At 59.8% G+C, this 20652-nt stretch overlaps 1 protein-coding gene across 13 annotated transcripts in view; it reads left to right on the forward strand.

Annotated features, from left to right (window-relative positions):
• The window catches only part of KIF1A (kinesin family member 1A), a 110969-nt gene that overhangs the window by 58407 nt on the left and 31910 nt on the right, over positions 1–20652 (forward strand). For 5 of the 13 annotated variants that reach the window (XM_033229537.1, XM_033229539.1, XM_033229540.1 and 2 more), the window contains 12 exons: positions 1739–1919; positions 1994–2066; positions 2270–2363; positions 3703–3851; positions 4243–4421; positions 6579–6716; positions 7528–7785; positions 14512–14630; positions 17751–17836; positions 18903–19041; positions 19166–19340; positions 19560–19650. In XM_033229537.1, the coding sequence (XP_033085428.1) occupies positions 1739–1919; positions 1994–2066; positions 2270–2363; positions 3703–3851; positions 4243–4421; positions 6579–6716; positions 7528–7785; positions 14512–14630; positions 17751–17836; positions 18903–19041; positions 19166–19340; positions 19560–19650 (1682 nt within the window). The remainder of the gene's footprint in view (positions 1–1738; positions 1920–1993; positions 2067–2269; positions 2364–3702; positions 3852–4242; positions 4422–6578; positions 6717–7527; positions 7786–14511; positions 14631–17750; positions 17837–18902; positions 19042–19165; positions 19341–19559; positions 19651–20652) is intronic. The other 8 variants (XM_033229545.1, XM_033229543.1, XM_033229547.1 and 5 more) reach the window with 2 other exon arrangements.

Genomic DNA, 20652 nt, shown 5'->3' on the forward strand with positions numbered 1-20652 from the left:
TGACTATCACCCAGGCAGTTGGGGTTCCACCAGAGAAACAGCAGCAGCCTGACACACAGACATGGCTGTAGACATGGTGTAGTGAGACAGGCTGTAGACTGAGATGTAGTGAGATACGTACAACCATGTCTAGGTATAAAGAGATTTATTTCAAGGAATTGGCTTATCAGATGAGGGCGACTGGTCAGGGAAGTCTGAAATCCATGGACAGGTGGCAAGCTGGGAACTCGGCGGGAGTGGACTCCATCCTCTGGGTTTCTTCTTCCTCAGAGGAAGCCCCAGTTTGCTCTTAGGTCTTCACCTGCTTGGACGAGGCCCACCCCACCGTTGGGAGCCTCCTTGACTTCCATCAGCCGATTGCAGGTGTGGACGCATGTGCAGAAACCTCCACACAACGCCCGGGGAGGGCGTGGCTGAATCACTGGGCCTGTGGCCTGGCCAGGCTGACATAAAAGTGACCGTTGGCTTGGAACAGGGGAGACCCTTTCCCGACCCTGTCTTGGGGGAAAGCAGAGGGATGAGGAGGGGCAGGTGACACCCAGGGGCCCCACTTCTAGTCCATCTGCCCACCCCTGAAGGCTTTCAGAGGAGTCCCCAGGACTCAGGAATCCCGCCTTTGGGGTCCCTGGGCAGGAAGGCAGGACACGTTGAATGTCCTGAATTCGTGGGGTAGCCTTGTCATGGGGAGTCAGTGTGGCTAAGCCTGGGCAACAGCAGGTCAGACAGACAGACAGACAGCTGTGCCCGTTCTCCCTGCTTGTTTCGGAGTTGGCCCTGGTTTCGGAGCCTAGGCTAAGAGAGGCCTTAGCTTGGTGTTTCCCTCCCAGTGTCCAAGGTGGGTTGCACACGGCCTGTGAACAGGGAGGACAGAGGAAGTGGCCAGCTGAGAGTGGCCACCAAGGAGGCGCTGAGGGAGGACAGACCTGCAGGCACAGGCCACCTGGGTGGGAGGCAGGGCAGAGCCGGCTCTATGGAGCCCCGAGACAGAGCTACAGCTCCCAGGGAAAGTCAGAGGGAAACTAGCCTATCCAAAGAGAGCCCCTGCACGCAGGGCTGTCCCGAGACAGTGAGTGCTGCCCTGGAGGGCCCTGCAGATGAGGCAGCCCTGAGTGGGGTCCAGTCGGGTGCCGGGGTAGGAGGAGCTGGACTGATGCCCACACCTTGGAGGCCCCGATGCTGAGGCTCTGCAGCCACCTGTGCCTGCTAGCTGCCACCCCTGCTTCCTTCTTGTGGTCTCTTGACTCTGGACCCTGAACGCTGGCCCTGGGCACAGGAGACCTGCTGCAGCCCTGCTTCCAGTCTAGTGGGGAAGACAGATAAAAGGGAAGGGTCCTGTGCCCTGCAGCAGTGCTCTGTGGAGGGCCCAAGCCAAGCCCTGGGGGGCACCAGCCCCAGACTGGATGTGAGAGGGAGGGTCCTGGCTGTGTGCACGGGGGCTTGGGGGCAGGAGGCAAGTGCAAGGCTGGCCTGGGGAGGGGCGGGGACACTGGAGCACAGCAGAGGCCCCACATCTGTGGTTTGCAAATGCCACTGGCTGCTGAGTAGAGAGCAGACAAGGGTGGACTTATGGGGAGAGTGAGGAGACACATTCAGGTCCCAGCAAGGGCTGGAGAAGGAGGGGCTGGGAGCTGGGGATGGTGGGTACCTGCACCCATTCCTCCTTCTCCTCACGTCTCCCTACTTGAGACCATCAGAGACCTGAAGGTCCCTCAAGGCCACCTGTCCTTTGGTCCCCCAGGAAACCGCATCATCATGGGTAAGAGCCACGTGTTCCGGTTCAACCACCCCGAGCAGGCCCGGCAGGAGCGTGAGCGCACGCCCTGTGCAGAGACACCAGCTGAGCCTGTGGACTGGGCCTTCGCCCAGCGTGAGCTGCTGGAGAAGCAGGGCATCGACATGAAGCAGGAGATGGAACAGAGGTGAGGCGGAGGACACCCCCGTCTGCCTGCTGCCACTCCTGCCCTCCCGTGCTCACCCCAACTCTCCATTGCAGGCTCCAGGAACTGGAGGACCAGTACCGCCGCGAGCGGGAGGAGGCCACTTACCTGCTGGAGCAGCAGCGGCTGGTGAGTGACGTGGCCCTGCCCTCCCTGCCGAGCTGCCACCTACACCAGAGGACGCCTGTCCTCCCATGCCCCCACTCCTTGCTTGCCTGGCCCCATTTCTTGCATCCAAATGGTGGGATGTGGTGAGGCCCACTGTCTAGGCACAGTGCGAGAGGCCCAGGCAGGTAGGGCCGTAGTGGAGTCACAGGCCTTGCTTTCTGCAGGACTACGAGAGCAAGCTGGAGGCTCTGCAGAAGCAGATGGACTCCAGGTACTACCCGGAGGTGAACGAGGAGGAAGAGGAGCCTGAGGATGAAGGTGAGGGGTCACTGGGCCAGCACGTGCTGTGTCAGGAGGGTCTCAGCATGGAGGTGGGCAGCCCTGGGCCCCTCCCTGGAGGTCACTGGTCAGTACTTTTGCACTGGGGTCTGGACCTATCTCTTTAGGGAGAGACCCCCTTGCCCTGGAAGCCCCGTGAAACCAGGATTTGGGGAGCAGGGAGACTGTGCCACAGCTAGCAAGCAACTCTGCACACTCACACACTTGCGTGTGTACGCACAGGCACACATTCACGTGCACACGCGTACACACGTGTGCACACACATGTTGCCTCTGACAGGAGTGTCTGGATGTTGATGGGGAATGGGGCTGGTAGGGTCTCACCATGCTCATAGGCGTCCACTCTTCCCGTCCTGCTGACCACAAGGCTCATGGGGTCCCCGAGGAAGAGTCCACTGTGCACATCACCTCAGGATTCCCTTAGTGAGCATGTGCTTGGGGGGCCAACCTGGCTGACATCCCGCAGCTGTGGGCAGCGGTGACCCACATGCAGGTGGGGAGGGGTTTGTGCCCATCTCGGCCTCTGGCCAGCTGGTTGGCAGCTTTGTGCTGGCATGACCTTGGCCTCTTCCCCTGTTTGGCCTCATTTACCCAGCGAGCCTCCCTCCCACTGCAAAGCTCAGGCGCGCCCGATTGGAGGCAGCCAAAGGCACGTAGTGCTGTGTTGGGAGGAGAGGTGGGGCCTCAGCACAAGGACAAGTCCCTCCTTGTGTCACTGCTTGTCCTTCTCTCAAGGGCCCAGTGGACAGACGGCATGGGCAGAGAGAGGGTGTACGGGCCAGCGCTGCCTGGGAGGACCTGGCCTGCCCTCCTGCCTCCTCTCCTGTGGGTCCTGCTCCCCACTGCTGGCCCTGGATGGCATGTGGCTGTCATTGATAGTGTTGCTCCCCAGCCACTCTCATCTTCAGCCTGACTCACAAGGCTGCTCACGGCGGCCTCTCCTTTGGGGCACGCAGAGCTTTTCATGTTGCCCACCGTGACAGAGGTCTCTGCCAGTTTCTTCTTTCTGTGTACCCAAATCGTCAGTGTGAAACGGCGGGGCCAAGCACAGAGCTCTCTCAGCCCAGGCCCAGAGTGGGAGGAAGCCTGGGGAGAGAGGGGCCCGTCCACCTCCAGCCTCAGTGACTACAGGGGGAGTAACCTTCCGGCCTTCCATCTTTTTACCTGATGACCACCCGGCCGTGATGTACACAGAGCACAGGGCACAGGGTCAGCTTAGGCAGCTGAGTGGCTGACCGGACGGACCTTCCAGAGGGTGGGGCATGGTGGGCAGGGTCGTGGCCTTCCTGCAGTGACCACCTGTGACCTCTCCCCACAGTCCAGTGGACGGAACGGGAGTGCGAGCTGGCACTCTGGGCCTTCCGGAAGTGGAAGTGGTACCAGTTTACGTCTCTGCGGGACCTGCTGTGGGGCAACGCTATCTTCCTCAAGGAGGCCAATGCCATCAGCGTGGAGCTGAAAAAGAAGGTGGGCTGCCCACTGGCTGTACCATTTCCTGTTGGAGAGAGTGTGTCACCTCACTCATGATGGGGCCAGCTGCTTGGGACTCAGCGCTTGGCTGTCTGCCAGCCCTGGGGGTGGCGTGGCGGCCCTGCCTGACCTGGGCCCCCCAGAAGGGTGGGCGGTGAGGGAGCCCAGGACTGGCCAGGTGGGAATTGGCTGCCCTGCTCACGGGAGACGGAGGCTGGGTGGGCAGGCAGAAAGCAGGTGGTCCCCTCTGGCGGCTGTCTGGAAGGTTCCAGTGAACCATTGTGGGGCAGGCAGCTGAAATCTCCAGAAGGTGGGAAGGAAACCTTTCTGGGGACCTGGCGCCCTGTCCCCCAAGGAGCTGATGAGTGGTCATCTTCCCCCATCACAGGTACAATTCCAGTTTGTCCTCCTGACGGACACACTCTACTCCCCTCTGCCACCCGACCTGCTGCCCCCAGAGGCCGCCAAAGACCGAGAGACGCGGCCCTTCCCCCGCACTATTGTGGCCGTGGAGGTCCAGGACCAGAAGAACGGGGCCACCCACTACTGGACGCTGGAGAAGCTCAGGTGTGGCTGGAGGGCTGCTGGGTGGACGGTGGGAGGGTCCTCCTGGGCAGGGCTGAGGCCACAGGAGCGGTGGTGGGCACAGGCTTCGCAGCAAGTACCTGCAGACACCGCTTTTCCTCCTGTTCCAATTTTTTTAAAATCAGAAGAAAAATGTGGATAGAGTTCAGCCTTGTAGAATCCTCATTCTCTTACTACCAATGCAGCAATCATACATAAGCATAGATTTGGGTATTTTCTTTCGGAGGAAAGGACAGATGAGGGGAATGCTCCCTAGGCCCACAGGGGTCAAGATGGTGCAGTGGAGGGGAGGGCAGGCTGTGGCACCGACAGAACAGGCTGGTGGAGCACCCAGAGCGGGTAGAGCGGGGCCTGATGGGTAGCTCCCCAGAGGGGCTGGGAGAGGTGGGGGGGGGGGCGAAGGAGTGTCCCCTTGCTCCTCCATTCAGGAAGCTGCCGGGAGGTGGATCCCTTAGGTGAGCCCAGTGGAAGGTGGAGGAGGAGCTAAGGCGAGTGTGGTGAGGAGGAAGCCTGGGCTGTGCCCCTTTGTGCCCATTGTGAGCTCGTGTCCTTCCTAAAGCTCGGCCTCTGCTGTCCCCACATGCTCACTCTGATTTGTCTTGAGCCTTAATTTTTTTTTTTTTTTCTTAAGAGACAAGGCCTTGCTCTGTTGCTCAGACTGGAGTGCAGTGGTGTGATCACAGCTCGCTGCAGCTCGAACTCCTGGGCACAAGTGATTGTTCCACCTCAGCCTCCCAAGTAGCTGGGACCACAGGTGTGGAGTGCACCATGACACCCAGCTAATTTTTGATTTCTTTTTGTGGTAGAAATGAGGTCTCGCTCTGTTGTGCAGGCTGACCTCTAACTCCTGACCTCAACCAATCCTTGCACCTTGGCCTCCGAAAGTACTAGCATTATAGGTGTGAGCCACTGCGCCCAGCCAGGCCTTAAGTTATGGGGGTGACTGAGTCACCCTGTGAGGTTAGCACCAACAGTGGAGGAGTTGAATGTCACTCACAGGCCCCTGGAAAGCAGAGCATGGCACGCCCCACCCTGCAGGGCTACACAGGGAGGCACCAGGGCCCATCGGGAGGCAGAAAGGAGTGGGAGAAGGCCCAGGCCACAGCCTGGGGTTGTGGGAAAGGCCAGGCAGGGCAAGGAGACTGCTTAGGCTTGGCTAGTTTGAATAACTCTGCAGAGCTCTGGGGCATAGGACTGTCCCTAGTTGTCAGGTACCTGACCCTGGGTGATTTAGGCCAGGGGGAATATTGGTCTGGTGTGTGAAATAGTTAGAGAAAGGAGGTGGCTGGGGTACAGACTTGGGATTGGTTGGTTTGTGTAGGAAAGGCAGGGGTGATGGCACGTTGCTGACTGTCTCTAGGAATTAGCAGGACCTGGGCAGCTCTCCCCAGACTGCAGTGCCCCCCAAGGATATCAAAACATCCCAAGTACAGAAAATAAAAATATGACTAATGTACTCATGCACACATACACATTCATGCAAACACACACAGCCTAATAAGCATTCAAGAAGATGTGCGTATATATGCAGCGAACACTCCCACACTCACGTTCCTCACTCTTCTCCCCTGTTCTCCCAGGTTACATGGCTTTTGGAAGGATGGGCAGCCACTGTTGATGTGGTTTCTCTTATACCTGAGACCTAGGGGCACAATGATTGCTTTTCTTTCCTTCCACAGCATTTGAGGGGAGTGCTCCCTCAGTAATAATAATTTTTAGGCTATTTTCTCTATCTTCTGTGTCCCTACCTCCAGTTTGCCCTTTATTCCTCGAGCTCTTGGGCCTCTGTGGCCTGATCCCCCTTTCTGAGCTTCACTTGAGTTCTCTTCCTGCCTCTCTGACGACTTTCCAGCAGCCCAGTGCTGCCAGCCCCTCGAGCCCCCCACTGCTTGTTCCCCGGCCCGCCCCCTGGAGGGAGTTTGGGAGGAGCATGCTTAACTGAGTGTGTTGCCTGTGGCTGACCAGCTCCAAGGGTCACAGAGGGGGTCTGTCTAGCAAGCCCTCTGAACCTTGATGACCCTGAGCTGGAGGTTGTGGCCAGAGCTGGGCTGAGTCCATTATCCCCAGGAAATAAGGGTGTGTAGTGCCAACTGCTGAATGCTGGGCCTGGGTCCACATTGACCCCTGCCGTCCCTGCAGGCAGCGCCTGGACCTGATGCGGGAGATGTACGACCGCGCTGCAGAGGTGCCCTCCAGTGTCATCGAGGACTGTGACAACGTGGTGACCGGCGGAGACCCCTTCTATGACCGCTTCCCCTGGTTCCGGCTGGTGGGCAGGTGGGCACCTCCTCCCTTCCTTGGCAGAGAGAGAGACTGAGAGAGAGAGAGAGAGACAGAGAGAGAGAGAGAATGAGAGATTGAGAGAAAGAGTTGGCAGTGGGGGTAGGAGTGGGCCCTGGCCTGACACAAGGAGCGGCCCTGACAGGTGCTTTTCCAGCCGCAGACTTCCAGCCCTGTCCTCCCTGGCCTGAGGTTCCTCCCAGCCATTCCTCTCCACACACCACAGGACCTATTATTTCAGGGGACGTGGGATGGGGTCTTGGCACTGCCACCCAAATCCACTACAGGGCTGTAGCCGCCAGAACCCATGCGTCCATGTGTGTGAATATGTGAGGCTCCCAAGCAAAGTCTCTGGGTCACCTGGTGGCCCTGAGGGTGGGAACATGGAGGCAGGGCTGTGTCATCCAAGCCTTAGAGACGACTGCCTCCTTCCCTGGTCTCCCAGTCTGGGGTCTGCACCCAGCCCCCTTCACCCCATGGGACTGTGGCATTCTGAGGCCTCAAAGTGGCCAAACTCTCGAGGTCCTCATATGGCCTCAGCCACTCCCAGCCGAGACCCCTGTTCTCAGTCCCACCTGCAGGTGTCCTCCGGAACTTTCCGGAACCTTCCTGCTGGCCATACATGTGATTTCTTTCCAAGACTGGGGGCACAGTTTTGGTTCTCTTGTCTTTTAAAGCAGCATTCTCGATGGTCTGTGTGTTTGGTTTTGGTTTTAAACAGAAGTTCCCCCAGCCCCGGCCCCAGCCCCTGTTCGTCCCTGCGAGTCGCTGGTGTTAACTTCTCTCTGTCTTGTCGCACTAACCTCAGTTCAGCCATCTCTGGCTGCAACAGCTACCCTCTTCTCAACACATGCATGAGCGAGCGCATGGCTGCTCTCACCCCCTCCCCCACCTTCTCGAGCCCCGACTCCGACGCCACCGAGCCTGCCGAGGAGCAGAGCGTGGGGGAGGAGGAGGAGGAGGAGGAGGAGGAGGACCTGGAGGACGACGTCTTTCCGGAGCACGAGCTGTGCGACGGCCGGGACCCGTTTTACGACCGGCCCCCCCTGTTCAGTTTAGTAGGAAGGTTGGTGAGGTCGAGGAGAGCATGCTGGGGAGGACCCAGCTCTTTTGCACAGGAGCACTGCTGCGGGCACAGATGGACCGCTGGGGCCTGGCCCGGGCCCTCCCAGGGCAGGCGAGGCAGGTGGTGGGGCTGGCCTCCTGAGGAGAGCCCCCAAGGGCCCCCGGGCCCTGCATCCTTGCAGTGGGGCTGCTCACCCATCCTGGAGACGGTCGCTTTGGGCCAGCAGGGAAGAGTCCGGGTTCCAGGTACAGAAGAAGTAGTGCACCCCGGAGCTTGCAGCTGTGGCCTCAGGCAGGTGGGACTATTTCTGCAGAGAGGCCGTAGGAACTCCAGGGTGGCTCAGGCACCCAATGGCCGAGTTCCTCCCTGAAAGTCCCAGTGCAGGGCCTGAGGGGCATTTGATAGGTGAGGGCCAGCCACCCCCAAGCTGGATGCCCGTTCTGTCATTCTTCTGGGAATCAACACTGTCCTAGCGCAGGCAGCCTCACTCCAGCTCAGCTGTCTTCCAGAAGAGACAGAGGCTCCCGGCTGCTCTCAGTGCTCTCCACTCTCTGTGGGGAAAGGAGCTGAACCCAGAGGCAGCCATCCTGAGGCCAGGGAAGGCCTTCCTTTTAGGAGTGGGAGGCAACTGCTCACCCTCCCATCTCCCTCTGAAGCGGTGGGGCCTGGGCAAACCATGCCTGTCTAAAGGTGAGGACGACTGCATCCCTCCTGACCTCCTAGGTTGTCATGGCCAGAGATGGGGACATGTGACCCAGTGCCCTCACGGAACGTGCCCTTTGCAGAGAGAAGCTAGTTATCACGTTGCCCAAATTGATGAGAGACCACGGTTGGGAGACAGAATGGAGGCTGGGGAAGCCCAGACCCAGGGAGTAGGCGTCCCACCCTTCTAGCAGATTTGGCAAATCCAGCTGCCTTCCTGTTATCATGGAAGGGAAGTCAGGTGAAGGAAAGATCTAGAAACCTGGCTGTAGTCAGAAAGTCAGCTCAGGAAACAGCCGAATTTATATATTTTTCATATATGAATGTCACAAGATAATTCTTAATAACAACCTTTTTTGGAGATTAAGATTGCTTCCCTGGGCTAGGCCAGTGGAAGTTTTCAGCAGTCTTAAGCTTGGAGCAGCCGTGCTGACAGCTGAAGGCTAAGGGTGGCCCCAGATCACAGAGTTTGCACGAGCTTTACTCTGTCCTTGGGTGGAAATGGTAGAAGGAAAGCCTCACCCTCCCTCTTGGAAGTCAGCAGGTCCCCATGGGCCCATGCCATGGATTTATTCTGATTAATTTTCCGTGAGTGTTACTAGGCTGTAAGGTGAGATAAGCTGGCCCACCAGATAAAAACTTGTGGCACCCTCCCTCCGAGATGCTCTGGGCCTGTACTTCCCACTCTGCAGGGCCCAAGAGGGAGCAGTGGACCTCAAGGCCAGTTCCATGCAGGCCTCTCTCAGAAAGCCCCGGGCTGTAGGGCCAGGCCCCTGCACCTGCTGGGCCCCAGGAGTGGCTCCGGGTGTCAGGTAGGTGAGGGATCAGGACGCACAGGGGGACGAGGACTTCAGGAGAAGTGGGGTGGGGCTCTCGCAGTCTCAGCCAGAAAGAGCTGGGTCCTTCCAACATTTTTTTCCCCTTTTGTGGATTTGAGATTTTATAAAACTACCAAACCAAACAAAAGTCACCAAAGAGAGACCTGGCCCCCATATTGCGGGGTGGTCTGAAGGGCTCCATTTGGAATCATCTTGATCTTTTTGGTTTGGCAAGAATTGGCTTCTCCCACGCAGCAGCTGTGCAGGCCCAGCCCTGGGAAGGCCCCTCGTTGATTTTCCTGTAACCTTCTGGTAGCTGCTGGCTCTCTCTCCAAAGCTTCAGCGAAATTGGGGCACCCACTCTTGTCCCCTCTGGAAAGGCTTCCCTGGGTCCCAGCATGTGTCTTTGCACCTCACCAATCTGTGGTTAGCGCCTGCCTCCTCCCTCCCTCCCGCCACACTCAGCCCTCGCTCTGTCTGCCTCTGCTGCCGCCTCTTTCGGGCTGGGTTTCAGTCTGCTTCAAGGTACCCCGGCCTCTGCAGAAGGCCCATCCAGCACTGGCCTCCTGTGTTCCACACTGGGGCTCCTCACCCAAGGCTAGGGTCGGCCCCCAGGGGCCTCTGCCTCTGGCAGTCTGGGGCACCAGGTGACCTGGGGAGGCAGTTGAGTTGGTGACCACTGCCCATATTCCAACAGGAGTGGGCCTGGAGCTCTGATTTCCCCTGGCACAGGAGGGGTAGGAAACACGGGAAGGGTGGGTGGGCACAGGAGCTGCAGAGAGAGCAGGGCGAGAGGCTGACTGCCTGGGATGAGGGTCCCTGGGAGGGGAGCAGGGCTGGGAAGGGAGCGCAGGTGTCTAGGGCTGGGTCAATAAATGTTGCTTTGGCTCGAGGGCTTTACTCAGGGTCAGCTCTGTGCCTGCCCCCTGGGCTGGCAAGACCACGCCACTCCCTTGGGTCCCACATGGTGCTCTCGGTGGGCTGGGGCCCCTCTACCTTGGTATTTGCAGCATGGCTGTGGATGGTGTTTCTCGGCCTGAGATCCTGAGAGCCACTCTCTGTGCGTTGGGTGTGTCTGCGCCAGGCAGGGACAGGCCTGGGCTATGTTCTGGCTCCCAACATGTCAGGTTATTTCTGGCATCTGGAGGGCAGGTGGGGGACATGGCCTGCCCAGGCCTGTCGCCTGGGAGGGTATCTCCACTGGGCAGAGACGCCAGGCTCCAAGATGCCAGGCACCAGCGCTCTGCCCCATCGCCTCACACTTTGGGTGTATTGGTTGGCATGGTCTCTTCACAGAGTGGGGGGGCACCTTCCAGGCCCAGCTCACAGCTTTCTTGAGGCTGGTGCTGCCAACTGGGGCAGTGGATTCTGGGCCCCAGAGGTCCCTTCTGGCTGAACAAGTCTATCACCAAGCCAGGCAGACTGGGACGGGCAGTGGGGAGAGGAGAACACCCAACACTAGAGCCACAGCCAGATCCACATGTCTCCCTGGTGGGCTGGGGCCTGGGTCAGTGCCAGGAAGATGCTCACAGGGTGCAGTAGAGATCGGGGAGCATTTGGACCCCAGGAGCCCTTTTCATTGTATAACCTCCACCTGGATGTCCCTCGGGGCCCCACCCCCAGCAGTCCCCACCTTTGGGGCGCAGTCTGGGCTGCATCTTGCCCATCTGTTTGAAGGCAGCAGCAGTCTGTGGTGCTGCAGTGTCTGGGTTCCCCCAGCTCCCAGCATGAGGACAATCTGAAAAAACATGAAACAATCAATCTGCTGAATTAATCAGCTGTGATAACTAAGCAGGTGCCCAGGTGAATTGCCCACTCAGAGCGGCTGGGGAAGTGCCCATGGAAGCCAGCCCTGGCCCTAGAAGTAGGCGGTGGAGCTTGGTGTTCACACAGTTGAGCTGGAGAGGAGTCCCGCGCAGGCCCTCGCTGCCAGGCCCTGGCCACTTCCTTAATCTCTGTGCCTCAGGCTCTTCCTCTGTGCGATGGGGTATAAGTACCATACTTCATCGTTCGAATGTGCTGAGACCCTGGGTGGATTTTGTGCATCTCCAAGAAAGAAGGGTGCAGCTGGTTGAGTTGAGATGGCTGTTTATTAGGACGTGCCCTGGCGAGGAGATGGGGGTGCACTGCCTCCCAGGAGACAGAAGAACAAAAGGCCCTGTGTGCTCACCCCGGTGCTTGGCCCCTCGGGTGCCTCTGCAGATGCTGGCTGCTGTGATTTCTGCCATGTTGCTTCACAATGGGATGATCTGAGCCTGGGGCTGTGAGGGACTTGGGCCTCCTTGAGCCCAGCCCCTGTCTGATTTGTGGGGCACTCGAGTCTGTGCTGTGCTGCTGGTGCCTGAGCCCACAGTTGGCAACATGGCAGAAGGCGTCCCCTCAGAGTCAGTTCCACCCAGCATTTGTTCAACAGGGAGGCCCTGTGGAGACAGCCAGGAAGGGGCCTGCCTGCTGCAGTCTCACCATGTGACTTGGGACGGGCCTGGCCCCTGCCTCAGTTTACCTGTCTGTGCACGGCCTCAGACCCCCTTGGACCTGGCCTTTCAGGGCAGTGGGGGAGGGTGAGGAGGGGGTCAGGTGAGATCCTGAGAGCTAGGAGTGGGGAGGGGGTGGCCCCTTCCCTCACTCAGGTGCAGAAGTCTCCTCCCTCTGGGTGTGGTCCTGGGGAGCTCAGGTTTGTGGGTCACCTTTGTGGTGCCATGAGTGGCACATGTGGATGGCCCCAGAGCCCAGGGCTCTGCTCACTGCCAGCAGCCCCTGCGGAATTGCCCTAAGCTTCTGGGAAGGCAGCTCTGGCGAGGGGTCTTTGGGGTAGGAGAGGTCGTGTCTGACCCTGCCTGGGTGGCCCTGGACAGCTATAGCCTCTCCTTCCTGTGAGGCTGTGCCAATGGATTCAGGGACCCTGTGCCTGAGTGTCTTCACCTGGCCCGCAGTGGAGTGGTCCCCAGTCCCGCCCCCTCTCTGAGGGCCGCCCTGTGGGCTCCCTGCAGAGTGGGGTGGGGGTGGGGCAGTCTCTTCATCCTCAGTGCCCTTCTGCCCTCCAACCCTGGGATTTTTGCAGTGGGCACTGGCTCTGGGAAAGGGTGGGGTAGGTGGGGGCTGGAGAGCAGGCGCTGGCTCAGAGCCTGGCAGCGTAGGCTGTCTCGCCTGGTCTCCTTACGTCTCCCCCAGTGTGATGTGCCAGCCACTGGGAAGAGCCTGTGCTGTCTGGTGGCCCAAGTCCTGGCTCTCCCCACCCCCACTCCTGGACATCTTAGCTTTGCTCAGTTTGTAGCAGCCCCTTTTCCCAACCCCACTGTCAAGCAGAGACCCTCATCCAGGAGCCCGGGGTGCCCTGGGGAGGGAAGGCATTGCCGTCCCCCTCCCAAGGGGATGCTGGTGAGTCCCTGCCTGTAGGACCCCCACCCTGTGGGCCTCAACGTCCTCTCGTGACTAGGGCCAGGGTGAGTTTCCATGGGCGCTTCTGGACATAACCTGGGTGGGTGGCCCAGGGCAGTGGAACCCCAGCCCCAACACTTAAGTCAGGCAGAGCCACCTGCAGCCCTGTGGGTAACAGGTCCCTCCCTGATGGGCTCCATGGGTGTGGAGCACTCACTTCTTGGGGGGCATCTTCAGAGGGCGTGTTGTGCTGGGGAGAGGGCCCAAGAAACCACCAGGGCCTTCTTTTACCCCAGGAGGGAGGACTGAGGAGACTTTCAGGCCCCTGGAGCTCAGCGAAACCCTTTTCCTACTTCAAGCCTTGCCTGGGCCATTTTGCGGCGAGGCAGTGGTCAGATCTCAGTTTAGCAGAGCCACTCAGAAAGCAAGGGAGGTTCCATGGGGATGTGTAAAGTCAGAATGAACGAGACCGCCAAGGGGAAGGTCCTGACACTTGCTGGGATGCTGGGGCCTCTGAGGAGGGTTGAGGCAGCCGATGAGATAGAGGGTGGGGCTTCTGCATTGGGAGCAGAAATACCCGGGGCGTCCATGGACCTGTGGGCCACAAGGCTGAGCTTGACTGTGATGGGGAGGCAGGGCCTGGACCCCCAGGGCCACATGGGGCATGGACGCCCCTGCAAGGAGCTTGGGTGTCACCAAAGGCATGGGAGGATGTCTGACTGGTGCCTTGAGACCTTTCTGGCTGCTGTGGAGGCCATGGCAGGGTGGCTGGTGGTGATGGGACAGTTGAGGGGGGTCTTCTTGAAGACTTTTGAGGTGGAACTGATGGATTTGATGAGTAGGAGAGGCCACGGTGCTGCTGGTTTCGACTTGCTGCTGCAGGGAAGTCAGGGAGGTTAGGGGGTGGAGAGAGCAAGGTCAGGAGCCCACCTGAGAGAGGTGTTGGACATTCACAGCCCGCTGAGTCTCACTCAACCCCTCATCAGTATCTGCTCTGGAATTGAGGGCCCCAGGCACAGCCCTTTCCCATGCCGGAGGTCACAGTGCTCAGAGCCACACCTGCCTGGAGCAGGAAGCAGGGTATCCTTCCCCCTGGCTGGGTGGCGTGGGGTCTTCCAGGGTCCTCTCCATCTTCCCAGCTGCCCACATATTGGTCAGCACAGGGAACGCAGCAGCTATCTGGCGACCGTAGTTGCTCGTGGTCTCTTCCTAGGCTGGTCCTGGGAAAGGAGGGGTCTTGGTGCTCTGGGTTGCCCCATGGCCCTGGGGGTGTCCTCAGGGCTCCATTCAGCACTTCCCTGGGCCCTGGACTAGGGGTGCCTCATCTTGGCCAACTCACCTTGGAGCTCCCACCTGCTGAGTTTCTGTTCAGGGAAGGGGTTCTGTGGGGTCTGTGAGCACCAGGGACCCCTGGGAAGTGAGCAGGAGGCAGAGCAATGCTGGCCATCAGTGCCAGTGTGAAAGGGTGGGCAGCACAGTGTGGTCTGGGTCCTGGTCTGGCCCCCGTCCTCCTTGAAGCAGGCTGAAACCTCCCTCCTCGGGTGCTCCCTTCTCAGGCAGCCAGGTCCGGGCCCAACTGGGCTGTGCCTCTGCTCGCCGCGGCTCATTCCTCGTCCTCCTCTCTGTCGCTCCACCTCCTGTCTCCTCCAAGTGCCCACCCTGCCTGTCCCCGCCCGCTCTTGCTGTCCTGGCCCTGGCTGTCCTGTCCGGCGGCTTCCCTCTGCTTTGCAGCTCCGTGTTGTGTCGTGAGCCAGGCCATGCTGCCACCGCTGCCATCAGAACACATGTGGAGGGGTGGCCAATGACCACAGCCTCTACTTCCCCCCAGGGCCTTCGTGTACCTGAGCAACCTGCTGTACCCCGTTCCCCTGGTGCACCGTGTGGCCATCGTCAGCGAGAAGGGCGAGGTGAAGGGCTTCCTCCGCGTGGCCGTCCAGGCCATCTCAGGTGCGTGTGGGCCAAAGGCCGTGTGTGGCGTTGGAGCCCCTGGGGCTGGCTCTCACCTTTGCAGGCAGAGGCAGGGACCTGAGAAGGGCCTTCTGGCATCATGTAGTGGTCAGTGGGCAGCTGGCCTCAGCTGGCCCTCCACTCTCCCTGGGGTCAACCTGAAGCTGTTTTCCACCCTGTCCTGGGCTGGCACCTGGGGCTGCTGCCCCCCAGGGGTCCCTGGAGGAGAAACCCCTGCTGCCCAGCTCTTGGCTCTGGCCTCCTGGACTCCCTGGGGTCAGCTGGGGGTGCCTTGGGGGCCGTGCAGGCTGAGCCCAGTGCCATCTGAGCCTGCTCTGGTTGGGGGTCTCCACCTTCCCATCAGGCAGCCCCAGATGGACCCAAGACCACCTGGATCCCTCACCCAGCCTTCTGCAGAGCAGGTGCTCTCTGTCAACACATCCCACCCACCCGGCTGTCTCTGGAGCCCCAGGAAAGGCTTGCGAGGCGCAGTCCCTGGCCCCTGGGCCCTGCTCAGGGCAGCCCTCCCTGGGGTGCTTCTGGTTCCCTGATGCACTCCCTGGTCTCTCAGGCACAGGCCTGTCCGCCTCCACACTGGGCCTGAAGATGCAAGCCCCTCCCTTGTGGGAGGTGGAGACTGGCACTGCTCGGCCCAGGCCTGGCCGGCTCCTGATGGCGGGAGGCACCAGGGCAGCCCCAGAGTGCCTGTGAGCCTTGGTTTGCTCACACGTAAACGGGATCCGTTGTAATGCTCCACACCTGATAGGAATGTTGAAGGGTACTCGAGAACACAGATGTGAAAGAGCTTGGCTGCCTGGGAAGCTGCAGGGCAACAGGCGGCTTGTGCCATGAGGGAAGGTCCCACTCCCTTCCCAGCCCACCCTGGGCTCCCCCACCAAGGTCTCCCCTCACCAGGGACCACTGTTTTTCCTCTCGAAGGCCTTGGCTGCCTGGGCACCCTGGGGAGGGAGTAGTACAGACTGACAGACAGGCAGATGGATGCAGAGAGGATGTGCATCCATGGCTGCAGGGGGGCTCCTGGCTACCTAGTTGAGGCTGCTCAGAGGAGTGACTTGGAGCAGGCTGAGGTGGCCATACCCCTCCCCAGATGGCAAGTCCCCCAACTCTGAGATGGCTCATGTTCTCCACCCTGAGATACCTCATATTCCCCGCAACATGCAAGATGTCTGGTCCTCCCAGCCCTGCTATCCTGGCTGCCTTCGGAGATTGTAATCCCACCTAATTAATGAAGTTAATTTGACTCTGATGTCAAATTCTTCTTATCCCATAATTTCTTTCTTTTCTTTTTTTTTTTTTTTTTTTGACGAAGTCTTGCTCTGTCGCCAGGCTGGAGTGCAGTGGCTCGATCTCGGCTCACTGTGCAACCTCTGCCTCCCAGTTCAAGCGATTCTCCTGCCTCAGCCTGTTGAGTAGAGTAGCTAGGACTACAGGCGCATACCACCACGCCCAGCTAATTTTTGTATTTTTAGTAGAGACGGAATTTCACCATGTTGGCCAGGCTGCTCTCGAACTCCTGACCTCAAGTAATCTGCCCATCTTGGCCTCCCAAAGGGCTGGAATTTCAGGCATGAGCCACCATGCCCGGCCAGCCACCATGTCCAGCCTAGCCCATGATTTTTAAATGTTGTTTACAGCACCTCCCACTGGCCATGTCTTTGTTTGTCATCCAGTCACTGTGATACCACCGTGCTGAGAAGCTGGGGGCCCAGCTGGGGAGTGAGGGTGAGCACCAGGGAAGGGCCCCAGCCCTGCTGCAAGGTGGGGTGTTTACTGGAGCTGCAATGCTCAGGAAAGCTGGGAACACCTATTACCTCCCTCTCCCCTCCAGGAGGGGCCACCCCCACCTCACCAGGTCCTCCCGATCCTGCCTTGTGCCAGCAGCTCCCACCAAGTGGTCAGGATGGCTGAGCAGAGCCATGCTGATCACTTCCTCCCACTGGCCCCCATCCTGACAGCCACCCCCTGAGAGTGGGGCTGCACCAGAGGCTGTGGGGCCGGCCCATGTCCTTGTGAGGGCAATTGCCGTCCTGGTCTGCCCTGGTCAGAGGGGCCTCTGGCATCCACGTGGAGGTTGCCCATTTCCCAGGCTCCGAGTTCAATCTCAGTGCAAAGCTCTACCTCTGTCCTGCACCCTATGGGATTGAGAGGTACCCCCACCTCTCAGATGAGGGTCGCCAGTTAGGAAGGTGCACGGCAGCTCTGAGCCCAGGTCTGTGTGCCCAGGTCCACAGCCCCTGCTCTCCCAGGTCATATACTGGGAAAGCAGGCTGGGACAGTGCCTGGGAAGTGCTCCTGTCCTGGGCTGGGTCACCAGGCCTCCTGCTGGCCGTCCTACAACTGGATCATTTTATGTTGGGTGATGCCTAATTGTTTCCGTCTGATGGCTGTGGTGGTGGAGAAGGGACTTAGAGAAGGCCGTGGCCCTTGCGTTGGTGGTCTCAGAAGTCTCACCAGCCCTGCCTGTGACCTGGGCGAGGTCGTTTGCTGTCCCCTCAGCACTGACTCCTCCGTGAGCAGGCGCTGGCTGTCACAGACCATGGCAGGACAGAGCCCAGGGCTTCAGGCAGAGGGTCCACTGAGAGCTTTGAAGGCTGGGGAGTGTGGGCGCATACACTGGCAGGCCTGGGGAGTGGCGTAGAGGGGCGGTTGGTGGCCCTGAAATGTCTAGACAGGTGTTAGGTGGTAGCTTCACCCAGATGGTGGCAAAGGCACGTCGTGATTCTGGAGGTGGCACCAGCAGGGCCGGCAGGGTGGTCTTTGCACATGGGGATGGGGAGGGGCTACCGGGTTCTGCTTGAGCAGCTGGGAATGAGGGCAAGATTTGGTTTTGAAAATATAGACTTTGTGACCCCTATCAAAGTGGGCTGTGATAAGGCCATGGCTGCTTTGGGACCCCTGGGCAGTACAGGCGGGTGTTCGGTGTGCCAGGACGTGCCCTGGTTGTCACTGAGCCACGGGTGGCAGCTTCGGTCAGGGGCCTGCTGCCCGCTCTTGTTCCTGTGCCCTCACTTTGACTGTGGGGTGGCCCAGCCTTGCTCTGCCCACAGCCACCTCAGGGGACAAGCTGGGCTCCAACCATTTGCTCCATTTCTCCTGCAGCTGATGAAGAGGCCCCCGATTATGGCTCTGGCGTCCGCCAGTCGGGAACTGCTAAAATCTCCTTTGACGACCAGCATTTTGAAAAGGTACCAAGCTCCCTCCCAAGTCCCAGACCTGGAGGTGCCTGGCGCTCACTGGAGTCCTGTGCACTTTGCTCCTCTAGCGCCCCGTCTCATCCCACGGGCCTTAAGTCCTCTTGGGGTTCTTCCCTCTGGTCCAGAGCACTGAGCCTGCCCTGTCTCTAAGCACGCCACGCCCCCTTTCCCGGGTTTGCCCTGACCCCTGGATCCGCCCATCTCCTACCAAGACCGCTCCAGGGTCCAAGCCGGGGCGCAGAGCAGGTGGACAACACTAGCCTCCAGAACAGACACTGAGGTGCAGCCATCCCCACCCTGTCTCCCTTCTCTGGGGCGGCTCTCCTCTGGGTCCCCACAGGACAGCACGTTCCCACTGCCCCCTTCGCCTGCTCCCTGCCTGCCACCCAGTGAGAATGAGGGGCCCCCTGAGGCTGCCTACCTGCGGTCCTCATGTGAAGGGCTGGCGCTGTGTCCAGTGGCACCTGGACCACTCAGTCTCCTCTTCCGCTCTTGAGAGAGAGAGTGGTGGAGGAAGTCCCCAGAGTGCACCCCAGGCCATGCTCAGGTGGCTCCTGCCCCCAGCTTCTTAGACTCGCTTCTCACCCGTGCCCACCTGGCCATGCCGTCACCCGGAACCTGGGTGACCTACTCCGTGAGCGAGGTGGTCTGTCTGCCCAACACCTTTTCTCTTAGAGGGGCTGTCGGTGTTGGGGATGCCCAGGAAGGGGAGGGGAGAGAGCTAACCTGCTGGGCGAGGGACCCTGGCAGGCGGGGGTCCGGCTGAACTGAAGACCAGAGTAGAGAGGCGGGTGGTGAGTTGTTTCCAGGACAGCTCAGACCTCACATAGCCATAGGCTATAGAATCCAAAAACACATGTCCACAGCAGGGGAAACTGAGGCCTGGGGAGGTGGGTGCCCCCCCACAAGGCAGGGGCAGGTCTAGTGTGTGGGTTCATGGAGGTCCCAGCCCAGGCTCTGGATGGCACAGCCCCTCCGGTGGGCCTGTGACAGGGTCTGCGGTGCCCCTCCCCAGCCGGCTCCTGGTTCTCTCTGACTCTGGTCCCCCTCTGATCAGTTCCAGTCCGAGTCTTGCCCCGTGGTGGGGATGTCCCGCTCGGGAACCTCCCAGGAAGAGCTTCGCATCGTGGAGGGCCAGGGCCAGGGCGCAGATGTGGGGCCCTCAGCCGACGAAGTCAACAACAACACCTGTTCAGGTGGGTTCCCCAACCCAGCTTCCCAGGGTGTGGGGCACGCTGAGACCTGGTTCCTGAGCCCGGCCCAGGGCTGTGGCTGGAAGACGATATGGTCTGGAGGTCCATGACTCTCCTTGACTCCCAGCAGCGGTGCCCCCAGAAGGCCTCCACCTAGACAGCTCCGAGAAAGCCACCCTGGACGGGCCCCTGGACACTGCCCTGGACCACCTCCGCCTGGGCAGTACCTTCACCTTCCGTGTGACAGTCCTGCAGGCATCCAGCATCTCTGCCGAATATGCTGACATCTTCTGCCAGTTCAAGTGAGCCCCTGCTGCCTTTGTGTCCCCATGCCGCACAGGGACTCTGTGTCCAAGGCTCCCCTGCCTGGGCGCTGAGCAGGGTGCAGGCCATGTTGGTGCCATGTCAGCCCAGCCCCAGCGCCCTGAATGCCCCAGCGCCCTCATGTGAGGCGATTCCACCTGGGAAGGTCTCGTCCCAAGTCCCCCACCCCATACCAAAGCACTTCTTCTGCTTTGCAGCTTCATCCACCGCCACGATGAGGCCTTCTCCACGGAGCCCCTGAAGAACACAGGCAGAGGCCCCCCACTCGGCTTCTACCATGTCCAGAACGTACGTCCCTGAGGGCTTCTCCCATCCCTGCCACTGACCAACCCTCCCAGACCTCTCTGAGCATGGCTCATTCTCCCTCTTCTGAACACCAGTTGTGGCCAGGGCTGCCCTGAGCACCAGGAACTCCAGTGCCAGGCAGGGTGTCGGAGTGATTTCTGGGCAGTGGGAGACCCTTGATGGGTTTACAACTGGGGGATGGGGGCTGCTCAGAGCCCCTGAGAGCTGCCCATGGTGAGCGTAGAGCCGACGGGGAGCCGGATGCAGGTGCAGTGCAGTGGGGCCTGGGGTTTGTACTGAGGGCTGCGGGTGCTCAGCGAGGGCAGCCCTGGCTTGAGTATTGGGAATGGGAAGGAGGCAGGGTCACAGGGGCTGCAGGGTGCCGGCAACGTCCTGAGAGGCCTGGAAAACTCCAGGCAGGAGAGTGATGGCAGCTGGGCTGCTAGGTTAATGGAGAGGAAGGGCCTTTAGGGCAGAGCAGCTCCTCCTGGAGGCAGGAGAACTGGTCTCCTGGGGCAGCAGGGGAAAGAGGTGCCTAACGGTGATAAGGAAAGCTACCAGGGAGCCAGGCTTTCACTGCCAGGCTACGGGTATAGATTTGGCAGGGCTGATAACCTGGAGACTCAGTGGGTTAGTTGGCTGGGACTTCTGTCACAAAGCACCATAGATGGGGGCATCTAAAACAACAGAAATGTGGCCTCCCACGGCTCTGGAGGCTGGAAGCTCAGGATGAGGGTGTGGGCAGAGTCGCCTCCTTCTCAGGCCTCTATCCTTGGCTTATGGAACAGCTACCTCTTCCTTGTGTCTGTCCGTGTGGCCCTCGCCCTCTGCGTGTGTCTGGGCCCAGACTTTCCCTTTTCGTAGGGACAGCAGCCATGCTGGATTGGGAACTACTCTGATGACCTCTCTTTAACTCCGTTATCTCTGTAAAGGCCCTATCTCAGGATACACTCTCATTCTGAAGTCCTGGGGTTAGGACTTCAACGTATGAATTTGGTGAGGGGG

The sequence above is a fragment of the Trachypithecus francoisi genome, unplaced genomic scaffold, assembly GCF_009764315.1.
Source record: "Trachypithecus francoisi isolate TF-2019V2 unplaced genomic scaffold, Tfra_2.0 Lachesis_group13, whole genome shotgun sequence".
In the NCBI taxonomy this organism is placed as follows: Eukaryota; Metazoa; Chordata; class Mammalia; order Primates; family Cercopithecidae; genus Trachypithecus; species Trachypithecus francoisi.